Below are 13,647 nucleotides of genomic sequence, written 5' to 3' on the forward strand. Positions count from 1 at the left end.
GCTGCATGGGAACCAGGTTTTGTCAAGGTGGTGTAGGAATCTCTGCAACAGTGACAGTGCACTGTCCTGACTGGCTTGGTTCCAGAAGAGTTGGTGGGGGGCCATTGAAGTAGACTGTGTTGGGGTTAGTGCCATTCTTTTTCCTAAGGTTCCAGTTTCAAGTACCAAATGCTTTGGTGCTGTATGGTTGGAACAGGCTCAAGGCTGAGCTTCAGTGGGAACCATTCTGAACAGCGAAATCTGTGTTCAGTGCTATAAGGAGGTTTTCCTATTAGAGGATGCCTTGGTAGGTGACCTGCCCCTCAGATTTCTAGCTCCCTGTGGTCTATCTGGGGATGATGCCATCATTGTAGTTGCAATTTGAGTCAGAGCTCTCAAAGGCAAAGAGCCTACACTCTGATTCAAGAGGTCCCTGTACATGGGGGTCTAGTGAACCCAGTTCAGAAGCAGGGCTCATTGACTTGGTCATTAGGAAGACCTGAAGGTGGGCCGCTCTGTCCGTTCTAGCTCAGTAGCTGAAGGACTTGCAGATCACACCTTTACTGGGAATGCGCGATTCTCCCAGACAATAGAAGCACTTTGAGTTTCTGTCCGCCTCTGGTATGCTCCCTTACATGAGAGGCAGTGTTTAAACCCAGACAAACCAGATGATGCTATACTGAATGGGCAAGTTCTCACAACTGAAGATTTAAACAGGCAACTAAACGACTAAAAAGACTAACTATACTATAAAACTAACTGTAAAACTATTAGCTAAAGCCATAAGGAGAGGATAGGCTCCATCTCTAACCCATGAGGCAGGAAGAGGAACTGAATGGTAGTGGGCGTGCCTTGTCCTTATATGCCCTTGCAGAGGAGCAAGAAGACTGAAGAGCACACGCACACACTAGGGGTATGGCTGGCCAAAAAGACTCCGACCACTAATGCATAAGGTGACTGTGCACCATCAGTGGAATGTGCATCTGGTCAATTACTCAAAGAAGAAAGTAAGAGTATTTCTTCCTTAGATTTGACCTGTATTAAATATAAATATTAATTTCCCACTTAAAATTAATCCAGGCTACAGATAAACCTTGTAAAGCAAATCATGAACAGAACATTTTTTTAAACGTAGTCTGTTCATAAAAAGAGAAACAAACTTTTAGGGTGAAATCCTGGCTCCACTTCAGTCAAAGGCAAAGCCCCCATTGCCTTCAGTCAGGCCAGGATTTCACCCCTTATTCTCTTAACATCACTGATGACATACAAACATTTTTCAAATATTGCTTCTTTTTGAAAAAATGTATGTGAATTTAAGATTTATGAAGGTGATATCTTGTCTGAATAGGAGACTCATGTACTCTTTGGTTTCATAACAGGTACAAAACAAGCAGTTGTAGTACAAGCTGTCTCACACAAAGTCATATTCCTCAAATCATGATTTGGAGTGTTCATATTTTACTAAGGAAGCACCCCTTCTCCTCTATTTCAGACAAGTGATACTCAGACAGAGGCTCAAGAGCTGCAAGTGTCTCTTTAATGTGTCTCCCGCAGTTCTTTGCAGTACATGATATTAAAACACTGTGTGAATTAGTTATTAACCAATCAGGATACTTTTACTATGTTCCTAACCAACTGCAGTTGATAAAATAATACCTGGTCAGTCATTTGGCTGTGAGAATAATATATACACATATAAAGAGATATATGTATATAAAAATGGTAAATGAAACTATGAATTCACACTACTGTGGCTCTTTTGGATAATGTTGCTTGCTAATTGGGCTCCTGAACCACTGAGGTCTGAGTATCACTGTTTTAGAGGTTCACCGTGAAATTCTGGTCCCACTAAAGTCAATAGGAACTTTTGCCATTGACTTCAATGGGGCCAAACTCCTCTTGACTTCAGCGGGACCCGGATTTCACCCCAAGGGCTAGATTCACAAAGGGGATTTACACACTTACTTGCCAACATTTAGACACCACTAGGATTCACAAAACCACAACACAGCTGCCTCCTAACCATGTACTGTAGTGCCTAAATTCATAGGCACCTAAGTTTCTACCGGTAAAGTACCCGGTGGGCATACATACAGCTGCTTAAATCCTGATTTTGCCAAGCTGCTCAGTGCCTAAGCCCCAGTGGGATTCACAAAGTAGGTGCTTCCCCCACCCAGCTCACCTATAGCCCTCATCCATTAGCATGCCTACCCACATAAAAGACAGCAAAGTGGTGGTGCTGCCCCTTCCAATCCACTAGTCAGAGCATTTCTCCCCAGGATGTGGGAGACCCAAGTTCAAAACCCCACTTTGCCTGATTAAGAGTAGGGACTTGAACTTGAATCTCCCACTTCCACAGAAGTGCCCTAACCACTGGTCTATGGGCTTGTCTACATTACTCACAGGCTCGACGGGCAGCCATCGATCCAGCAGGGGTCGATTTATCGTGTCTAGTCTAGACGCAATAAATCAACAGTTGAGTGCTCTCCCGTCGACTCCGGTATTTCAACAGAGCGAGAGGCACAGGCGGAGTTGACGGGAGAAAGTCAGCCATTGACTCACCGTAGTGAAGACACCGCGGTGAGTAGACCTAAGTATGTCGACTTATTCATGTAGCTGAAGTTGCGTAACTTAGATTGACCGCCCCCCCGCAGTGTATACCAGGCCTTTAAGAGCATATTGTAGGGTGGGTTTCAGAGTAGTAGCTGTGTTAGTCTGTATCCGCAAAAAGAACAGGAGTACTTGTGGCACCTTAGAGACTAACAATTTTATTAGAGCATAAGTTTTCATGGGCTACAGCCCACTTCATCGGATGCACAGAATGGAACATATAGTAAGAAGATATATATATACATACAGAGAAGGTGGAAGTTGCCATACAAACTGTAAGAGGCTAATTAATTAAGATGCGCTATTATCAGCAGGAGAAAAAAACTTTTGTAGTGATAATCAAGATGGCCCATTTAGAGAGTTGACAAGCAGGTGTGAAGATACTTAACATAGGGAAATAGATTCAATATGTGTAATGACCCAGCCACTCCCAGTCTCTATTCAAACCCAAGTTAATGGTATCTAGTCTGCATATTATGGTATTTAGTCCATTTATTCTTTTGCATACAGACTGTCCAGTTTGGCCAATGTACACGTACAGTCTCTATGCAAAACAATAAATGGACACAAATCTGACATCAGGAATCATAACATTCAAAAACCGGTAGGAGAACACTTCAACCTCTCTGGCCACTCAGTAAAAGATTTAAGGGTGGCAATTTTGCAACAGAAAAGCTTCAAAAACAGACTCCAACGAGAAACTGCTGAGCTTGAATTAATATGCAACCTAGATACCATTAACTTGGGTTTCTTATTGTAGGGTGGGTCTTTCTCAATCTCTCCTGCTGAAGCTCTTCTACTTTCTATAAAATACTTAAAATAGTCATTGGGACAGAGAGAAAGTAAGAATGACTTCATAGCCCAGTGGTTAGATTTTTTTGAGAAGGGCACCTAACTCAGTTCAGCCCTAATACTATAATATGGTTCACATCTGTGAATCCCAAACAGAGATAGGTGCTTCCCTCTAGCCTGAAATTAGGGGCCCAGCTCCCTTTTGAAGGGTAGGGCTTAGGCCACACCCTCCTCCTTGGAATTTCTTACTGTGTATTGTAGGTGGCTCCTAACTCAGCATGCTGCCTTCTGTGATTCCCCTTTTTAGATACCTAAGTCTCCCCATGCATTGTATAGGGAGCCTGGCACCTAACTCAGAGTTTTGAATTTCACTAAGTGGCGGGGCACCCAAAAGTTACGTGTTGCTACACTGAGTGTGTGGCAACAAGTAAGGCCCCCTTATAAATCTAGCCCTAAATGCTTGTAACTAGTACACTGATCTTAATGATTTTTTGTATATGATGTTAGAGAGAGCAAGTCCGTTTAAAAAAAAAAAAAAAGGAAAAAATATGGTACCAATGCTGGGAAACTGTTAAGAACTTACATCTACTATAACATTTAACCCAGATAGGTAGTAATGTTAGTACATGTTCCTCATATAAAATCCTCTCCAGAGAAAAATACACATTACTTCTGGAATATTCAAGTTGCCCAAAGAGAGTGTTTGTTGGTTGCACAGAAAGTGTAGAAGGCAAAACTTCTGCCCGCTCAAAAAAAGTAAGAAAAAAATATTGTCCCAAGGTGTTGTACAGAGCAGAGCTCATATAAATGAGCTTCCAGCCTCCCTTGCACTGCAGCTCTTTGTCTTTGGTCCAGCCTTCTGTCTGCTGGGGCCACACAGCTTGTGGGACCTTCTGCAGCCAAATAACTGCAGTAAAAACATGACATGGGAGGTGACAGGGAGAGTACTTGGTTACTGTTATGTGGAAATCGAGAGAGAGTTGCATTGGAAATGCTGTCTCCCCCACTAAAATCTGGATATGCCTCTGAGCATTGACTTCCTTCCTGATGTCTATGGGAGCACGCCAACCTCCACTCTCCCTGCCTCAACTGACTGTATTACTCATTGAGCTAGGAAAGAATTTGCCCCTGCATTAGGGTACCAGGGAATGCACGAAGCATGGTCAGTGAGTCCTCCAAAGTTATTTGTATTATCCCGACTGGCATATAGGAAAGGGCTGGTTTTGGTGGTGCATAATGTAAAAACTGGCATTACAAAATCTTCCAAAGGAGAAGTAACCACTAGAGGGAGTACAGCTTCAGAGGCGCACAGAAAGTTCTTGGGTCAGCATCTAGAAGCTATTTTGGACTAGCTAGAGAGCTTTACTCATATCTATGAATATCTATATGACACAAAAAGAAAAGGAGTACTTGTGGCACCTTAGAGACTAACCAATTTATTTGAGCATAAGCTTTCGTGAGCTACAGCTCACTTCATCGGATGACACAGTGACTTAGCGAATAACCTTCAAATATGACATTAGCTTACACTTTTTAAAAAATCCTTGCCCCTTATAAAGCAAACAGATAATATAAAATAAATCTCCATCAACTTGTAAGTAATTGCCTTAAAGAACAAAATCAGTGACATTCAGAGTGAAGGTCTGAGATAAAACCAGATTTATTGCAAATATATCTGCTGATGAAGGCCTCTCAGATCATCCAGGCAGTTTCTTTATTTTCATAAAAATGTGTTGTGTAATCAACTTGGTCTGAGCTCATTGCAACACAGGAATAGAAAATGGCTCCAATTTTAAAAGGTTCTTTTGCATTTTCCAAAGAAAGCAGTTTCTCTATTTTAATAACAGGCATTCTGACAAGGACTAAGTGCTTTAATAACAGAAAAACAAAGTGGGAAATGTTAAACAATCTTTTTGTTGTAAAAGTGAAAGGCTGATAAACATTTTATACATATAATATAAACACATCTGTTTTTGTGTTATACATGTAGGTTTTGACTTGGCTAGATTACAAATATAAATTTAGAAAACTAGTAAACCATCCTTTAATACTATATTTCCAGAAAAGGTCCACTGCAGCTATATGATTCTGCTCATCCATTTCACTAAGCTTACTGTGGCTAAAATCATGGCACCATACTTGAAATTTAATATAGCTCAAGCATAGATTTTTCTCTCTCTAAAATTAAGGGTTGGGTTCTGCATCTTGCATTTTTGTTGCATTTAGTTAAGCCATGGCATTTACAGATAAAAGCCATTAGAAAGTCCAAACTTTAAAAACTGGAAGTATCAACTTTAACTCTGCCACTGTATCCCCACCCACACTATAACCTGGGCCAGGAGACCTTTGCCAATGAGCAGAGGAAAGTTAAGTCTGTCCAACAGCAGGCTACTGGGTGTCTGACGATATAGCTCTTCCCCGCCCCCCCCCCCCCCCGCACTCTTTCAGTCTATATTGATGAAAGGAGGCTCTCTGCTATATATCTAGTATGTCAGGGTAGATCCTGATGTCCCTGGGAATCAACCCTTGTGATGAAAAGAGCGCCGAAATCTGTGAGGAGACAGTACACAGTTGATTGCTGATGGCCAAATACCTGCTGCTAATGCAAGATACAGAACCCAGCCCAACTATGCAGATGAGCAGGAGGTGCATGGAATGCATCTCAAACCCCTTACGGTTTTTTCACATGAAATGGTAACTGACCTGAGGGATGAGAGAGGCAGAAGGAATCTGGCGGTTGCATTGCTAGTGGTGCAAAGATGCTGCTAAGCAAGGTCTCTGTGTTTGCTGACTCCCGCTCCCCTTCCCTTTCCCAGGTAGAAGTAAACCTACATATATATTGATACTCCAGTCATTAGATGTACAGTGGACTAGAGTTGTGTGAATAACCGATTTCTTGGTTTACTGGCAATTCTGAAAAAAAAGTTGCAACCAACATTTTTCAAAATTTTCAGCAAATCAAAAATTCAAATTTGTTTTTGGTTTGGCTCAAACAAAATGTTTTAACAAAATCAAAACATTTGAATTTGACCACTTCTAAACTTCAGATCTTTTAAGTAAAATTACAGGAAATTTCAAAACGAAGTCACTTCAAAATGAAAAATCAAAATGGTTTATTTAAAATTTGTCAAAATGTTTTGATTTTTTCTGTTTTGTTTTTTCCCCCTGACTGAAACAATTTGGTGAAAGCAACTTGAATTGCTGAATCTGCATTTTTTGCTGAAAAACATTCAGACAAAAAATTTCGCTGAGCTCGAGAGCAGACAGATTAAGTTGGATTTTTTAGAATGCATTAGGTGGTTTGGATTTTTTAAACTCTTGGAAAGACCGTGAATCACATAGGCAGTGAATTTTCAATATATTAAAATGAATTTGGGGGATTTCCTAGCCCCTAGTGGGATGGGTGATGCAATTCTGGACTATATGGACTGTTTTATGATGGGGAAATTTCTTAAAACATTCTAACCATAATTAAAACCATTTGGAGCCACAACGCAGTCCAGCAGGTTTTAAAATCAGCTTAGTAAAAAACAGTTCAGAATGCCTAGAGTATGGTGTTTTTAGTATTTGTTATTGATTTAAAAATCTATAACATTTCATTAATGTTATTTTTAAAGGGCTGAATATTTTATATATTGTCAACTTTAACTCTAGCTTCAAGTTTTCTATTTGAGTATATTTTTAATTTTTATTAAAGTTAAAAAAATATTTGCTTATGCTCATATTAGTCATGAAGAGTGAAATAAATTTTTGCTTGTAACTTCAGTACAACTTGTATTTAGTTAGTAGTGCTCATAAGAATGCCATACATGTATGCAAGAGAGACAGCACATAAGAGTTACAAGCACCCATGACTGTACTAGTAGAATTTACAACAATCAGAAAGCTGCAAAAATGTAGGCTATGGCTACACTACAGCTTATGTTGGCATAATTTAGGTCATTCAGTGGTGTGAATAAACCTCCCCACCCCCAGCGACAAAAGTAGTTACACCGACATACGTGCCGGACAGCGCCATGTCAGTGGGAGAGCTTTTCCTGCTGACTTAGCTACTGCTGCTCGTGGGGTAGTTAAGATGATGGTAAAAAGCTTTCTCCCACTGGCTTAGAGCGGCTACATTAAAGAGTTTACTGCTGCACTTAGTTCCCAGCAGCAGAATTGTATCTGAGACCTCAAAGAAGTTATAAATTTCACCAGCATAACCGGTAGAGCTTGTTACTGCCGCGGTCCCATTTTCAGATTCACTAAAAGTTAAAAGCTCCATAAACCCAATCCAGGGGACCCATGGAAATTACAAGTAGAGCTGGTCAAAAAGTTGTCATTTTTCGTTGAAAAAAGTTTAATTGACAAATGACATTTAATCAAAATGAAAATGATCAGTTTTTAAGAAGATTTCTCAGTTCCAGGATGGAATGTCTGGTGAGAGTGAGACACACATATACACACATCCCTGACCCATCCAAGATAGCCAACAGCTTGGCAGTTATGGCACTCAATAGGGATGTGGAAGGCCCAGGTTCAAGTCCCTGCTCCAAATCAAAGAGCAGGGATTGGTGTCTGTCTCTTTCTCTCTCTCTGGAAAAAAAATTAAAATCTCATTTTCGTTCCACATCAGAATTGCAACAAATTTTGTAACCTTAAATCTTTTGTGAAAAGAAATTTTTGTTTTCCAGCCAGCCATACTTACATGCTTTGCTGGCATTATGCTCATGAAGCTTATGACTTTCCAGCAAAGCTCAGCGTTTAAAAAGACACAAAAATATTTCACATGTTGAGAACTAGAGATGGTCAAGTTATTTATTCTGATCAGTTTATTTGGTGACTTTGGCTTACTTTCTGTTCGTCAATTGTCTGTTAACAGATTATTATGCATTTGCTAATCACCTGACAATTTGTCAGTTTTTGCTGATCCTGACTGACCCCCTTGACAAGACTCGTCCTGTGGTCCTTGCAAAAGCTCATGCTTACGGATCCTGTTAAACTTCCTTAGCAAGCAAACATCACTTAAGTTATATATTTAGGATGTAGGGCAAATACTTTACATTAACAACACTGTATGCTTTTTCTTATTGTTAAATTTTACAAAGTCTGCAGGTTTTGGTTAATCCAAGTGTTTTCTTATGTGAAAAGGGATGAACCTCAACTAAATTAGTCTTTAGCTAGAATAATTTGAAAGTAAATAAATGCCCATGGTCACTTAAATCGGTCCTCATGCCATGTATAACAGCATTCACTGGTTCATAAGGGGAGACAAAAAGTTTCATTAGAGAGTCTGCACTCTCTTGTGGCTCTCCCCAAAAGGCCTTAGCATGTTTGGTAAAAATCAGTTTCTACACAATCACCAGCTTTCTGCTGAACAGATCAATAAGGTATAATGGAAACGTATTTCACAGACTTCCACAGACAAATATGTACATGCACAGGCTGATAAATAAACACATGAAATAATCTTAAAAACTGGTCAGCATAGCAGGAAATGGCTATGTGGCTATTTGAGGACTTCACTTTAATTTGGGCAGATCGCAATTATTAAATCTTTATTTGTTCATTACTTAGCAAGTAATATTCTCTGCAATATGCAAGAAATGTGAAACCTCTTTCCACCCTACCTGCAAAACCAGGATAGGATAGAATAAGGACATACACTTCATATGTGACAAAGTAAAAGACAAACAATCTAAAAATTAGTATGAAAAGGTTCTCCATCCAGCCTTTTATACGCTTTGAATTTTGCTAAATATTGCTAATATAACCTTTTTACTCTATCACTCAGTAACAAGAGAGTTTAGCAGCCTCACCGCTATGGAATACATATATGGTACTACAGTGCCCTCTTGTGCTTCATATATATATTCAACAATGCCTAAACAGAGGATTTAAAATATACAGTATTATAGTATTTACTTACAAATGACAGAAAAATGTGGAATTCAAGAATGTGCTCTCAGACCGAACACATTCTCTCTTTTGTATTCATAAAATTTGGGAACATGGGCAAGAAAAACAGGGGGCCCTCCTTGGCAAGTAAAGATACTGTACTATTATCACATTGACAGGTTTCAGAGTAGCAGCCGTGTTAGTCTGTATTTGCAAAAAGAAAAGGAGTACTTGTGGCACCTTAGAGACTAACAAATTTATTTGAGCATAAGCTTTCGTGAGCTACAGATCACATTGTCAGATTTACTCGCATCACACATGATCCACCTAATTCTCAACTATTTTAATCAAAGCTACACATTCTAAAAAATACCCCAGTCAGGTTAACTAAAACAGACATCCCTACACAGAGAAAGCATGCTGCATTTACTCTCAGAGGGATAATATAAACAACATGGGTGAAATCCAGATATCCCTTATCATTTTTTAATTAGGAAAAAACATATTGCTAAATAACAAGTGTGTATGCACTTTACAATTTTAATCCCCATTACTCTCAGCAGCAAGAGAAATTCCTTCTGACTCATTCTTCTCATGCTAATGCTGCCACTTTGGAATTACTCTTGCTGTTGAAAACCCTATAGCCTTGGCGTGAAATCCTGGCCCCACTGAAGTCAGGGGGAGTTTATCCATAGACTTCAATGGGGCCAGGATTTGATCCTTAGTATTGATTATCCAGCCTGCAAGTAAGTCTTCTGTGGCAAGCAGTTGTGTTTGCTGTGCTCCCAGTCTCACCTATGGAATGGGAGTCATGCTGTAAATCTACTGCTGCAATGTGAGCAGTTTTGGAGCTGGAGTTGTGTTTTTTTAAATTGGCAGAAGAATTTGACCTTACCTACTTTCACAAGTATCAGCTTTGTCACATCATTGTTTTCAACCAGTCACGGAGCCAGGAATTTTCACTTATTTGTAAAATTGCTTAAAGTTCCTTTATACATTTCAAGTGTTACTTTTACTTTCCATTTCTGAAACCAAAAGCTATTAATAAGGGTCTGTTCAGCCTCTCTGAGACAGTAATACTCTTCCTCACAAGTTGAACTGCAATCAGCAGAGCGCAGAGGCAGGGGATATTGACCAATTTCAATGTTGCCCATGTATTATTTTATTTGATGAAGAACATCACACTATATTATCAGTTTAATGATAGCAGACATTCCTGGAATCACTGACACATTTGACATCATAAATTGGCTTATTTCCAGAAGTATCAGTCTGAACAAGTGAATAATTTAAAGACATACAGAATAGGGAATAATGTTTCAAATACTCCTCCCACCCCCAACATATACACTATAAATTAAACAATTACTAATTGTAATTATTTTATTATTTATTTATTATTTTAGTGCCTTGAGGTTAGGGCCTTATTGTGTTAAGCACTGTACAAACACATAGTAAAGGACAGTCTTTGCCCCCAAGAGCTTACAATCTAAATAGACATGACCAAGGATGGAAGATGAAACAGAGGCACAGAGAAATGAAGTGACTTGCTCATGATTACAAAGCAAGTTATTGGCAGAAGTAAGAATTGAACCCTGGGGTGAAATCTGAGCACCACTGAAAAACAGTGGATTTTGCTCCAGGGGTCCTGACTCCCATCCTGTGGTACCATCATTTTAGTGTGAAAGTAGAATGAATTATATTGAAATTATAATTCATTAAAGAAATGCTACTTGAAGGGTTTGTTGAAATATAGTTGTCAGGAACAGAAACATTAAGGAGTGTGAGACAATGGGTCCTCAAACTAATTAACTTAGAGCTCCTACTGAGCTAGGAGATTGGTAAAGGTTAGTATGCAAATAAGATATGTATGTATATTTGTCAATTTCTGCTTCCTTTTGTCTCTTATGTTAAATTGGCTTTGGCTTATCTGTATAAATAAGTTAGCTTGAGCCTCAGAGAGGGGCTCACATATCTGGGTGCACTGGCAAAGCGCTTTGCTAATAAACAGAGTGTGTATGTGAGTCCTGAATCTGACTTTGTGAGTCCTGAATCTGACTTTGACATTAGTAACTAACTGACTTACAAAGTATTGTTTTTAAAAGTAACTTGTGCCCTCATTTGCTTCTGTACGACTTACAATGAAGGCCTAAATAGATATTGTTTGGTTTTTTTTAAACTTTCACATTATTTTAGAAATATCAGCAAAGCAAAGCCTGTGCTTTCAGGGGTGTATCAGAGATGTGTATTGTGAGCTCTCATATGTTTTCGGAAGGAGTGAGGGTGTTTATTCTTTAATGAAGATGTCCTTTTAACCAGATGTTTATTAGACATTGCTAGACAGGTGTCAATAAAGCAAAAACATATTAAACAACCTGACTAAATTCCTTCCCTTTTAATTGTACCTCATTTTGAGAGTTGTCATTTGTTTTAATTCAAAACTTATCTATGTTCCACAAAAGTTTGTTGTCCCCTGATTTTTGATGTTGAAAATTTTTTTCCATCAAAAATAAAGAATCATGAAACTGAGATTAAAGAAAGAGTTATTTACACTAACAGAATGAATCCCATAGCATTTGAAGTTTTCTGAATGGATACTTTTTTTATGTCCCTTATTTTGTGTCATGGTCACAATGAGTTCCACACAGGAGCATTTGAGAGGTATGATTGTTCAGCTTTCAATATCTACTCTCTTGCAATGTCATACTTAAACAAGGCCAGAATTTCTATTATAAAGAAACAACAAGAATTTTGTTTTTTTTATTTGTGTCATTGGGAAACACTTTTCAGACCTTCTTTATACTTCAGAAAAAGCAAATATGGGCACAAACCCAATTTTTCTTACACGTTTGAGTCTTTTTTTTAAAAAAGGTGCCTCCTTTTAGAGTGCCAGAGTTTATAGACTCCTGTAGTAACCATAAGATCCAGCCCACATCAATTTCAGTCTGGCAGAGGCAATATCACCAATTGGAGGCGTTCAATAATTTAAAAAAACCCAATATTTAAATATAAGTACTTCTGTTTTAACATCTCCAATAGCCTGATATTGGAACTACTACAGATACTGAATAACTGTTTGCAGGGTCTCGCAACTCCTACGTTGCACATTGGTCCACATCAATTCACACGAGATCCATGCTCAATATAGATATTTCATGTGGGGGCTGTAGGTCCACACAGCTTCTCAAAGTGATAGTATTTTAAGTATTAATTTTTCTATTTAACTGTATTATCATCACTAGAAGCCTTTAACCTAAATATACAGTTCACAGAGACAAAGGTTCAAAGCGTCTTGTCAATGGATTATTTACCTGATCCAATGCTGTCTTGCTATTCTCTATTACATACCATGTCTGCTCTCGTAGGTGAATAATTGAACAATACTTCTTTCTTCTCCTTCATCATCTTGGCACGCTGTCTCCATTCCTGAAGCACTTCTTTATCTCTGAAAAAATTTAATTTCTATTAAACTTTTAAAACCATATTTTAAAAAGTGAATGTTATTCCTTTTTTTACCCAGTGAACCATTTTACACTGGAATAATGTGCCAGATATGTGGCACAAAATGCACGTACTAGGGACATCTTTGTGAAGCACTAACATTCAAATGGAAGATCAGCACCTGAAGGAACACCACTGCATTAAAGTGCAGAAAGAAAAAATATAGCAGCAAAAGAATTTACACAAAAATTGAAATGGCTACAGGACTGATTACTCAAATGTTTGTTAACTGGCTACAAACCTTTCATCTCTACATGGCTAATCTGGCTAGGTCAGAGTACTGAGTAGGGATGGAGGTGCCTGTATATACAGAAGTAGACAGACCAGAAAAAGATTACTTAGGTCATTTAATCTAACCTTCCTCCCTCCAATATTTTGTAGGGATTCTCACTAAATAATTCTCACTAATATTTTATTTTATTTGATCTTGAATATCTGCAGAGATGGTATTTCAGTTGCCTATGTTGCTAATCCATTCAACTGCTCAACTGCTCTGTTAAGAACTTTTCCCTAGTTTCTAACCTAAGTTTTTCCTTCCTAGCCTAGTTTCAGGTTATATCTCCTTGTCCTACCATTGCCTGATACTATAAATACAATAATCCTCTTCCTTCATTTACACTATCTCCTTGAAGATATTTATCAACTGTGATGAAGTCTGCTGAGTGTATCCTTTTAAAAACTATATAAACATAGTTCCCTCTGTCTCTTCTCCTAAATTCTTCTAAGTTCTGTGCACAGATAGAGCAGCCTAAGGACTATTCTGATCTACATTGGCTGCTAATGGCTCCAAGAGGCTGAAATTGCAGCTGGAGATTATCATGGTGTTGAGGTGTCCTAGCCAGGTATATTTCCTCTAGTCTTTTCCTTGCTACACCAAATACAGGGATG

At 38.6% G+C, this 13,647-nt stretch overlaps 1 protein-coding gene across 2 annotated transcripts in view; it reads right to left on the minus strand.

Annotated features, from left to right (window-relative positions):
* Positions 1-13,647, minus strand: part of LRRC27 (leucine rich repeat containing 27) — a 55,679-nt gene that overhangs the window by 11,921 nt on the left and 30,111 nt on the right. For both annotated transcript variants that reach the window (XM_074959119.1, XM_074959120.1), the window contains one exon: positions 12,607-12,703. In XM_074959119.1, the coding sequence (XP_074815220.1) occupies positions 12,607-12,703 (97 nt within the window). The remainder of the gene's footprint in view (positions 1-12,606; positions 12,704-13,647) is intronic.

Source organism: Natator depressus, chromosome 7 (assembly GCF_965152275.1).
Source record: "Natator depressus isolate rNatDep1 chromosome 7, rNatDep2.hap1, whole genome shotgun sequence".
Lineage (NCBI taxonomy): Eukaryota > Metazoa > Chordata > Testudines > Cheloniidae > Natator > Natator depressus.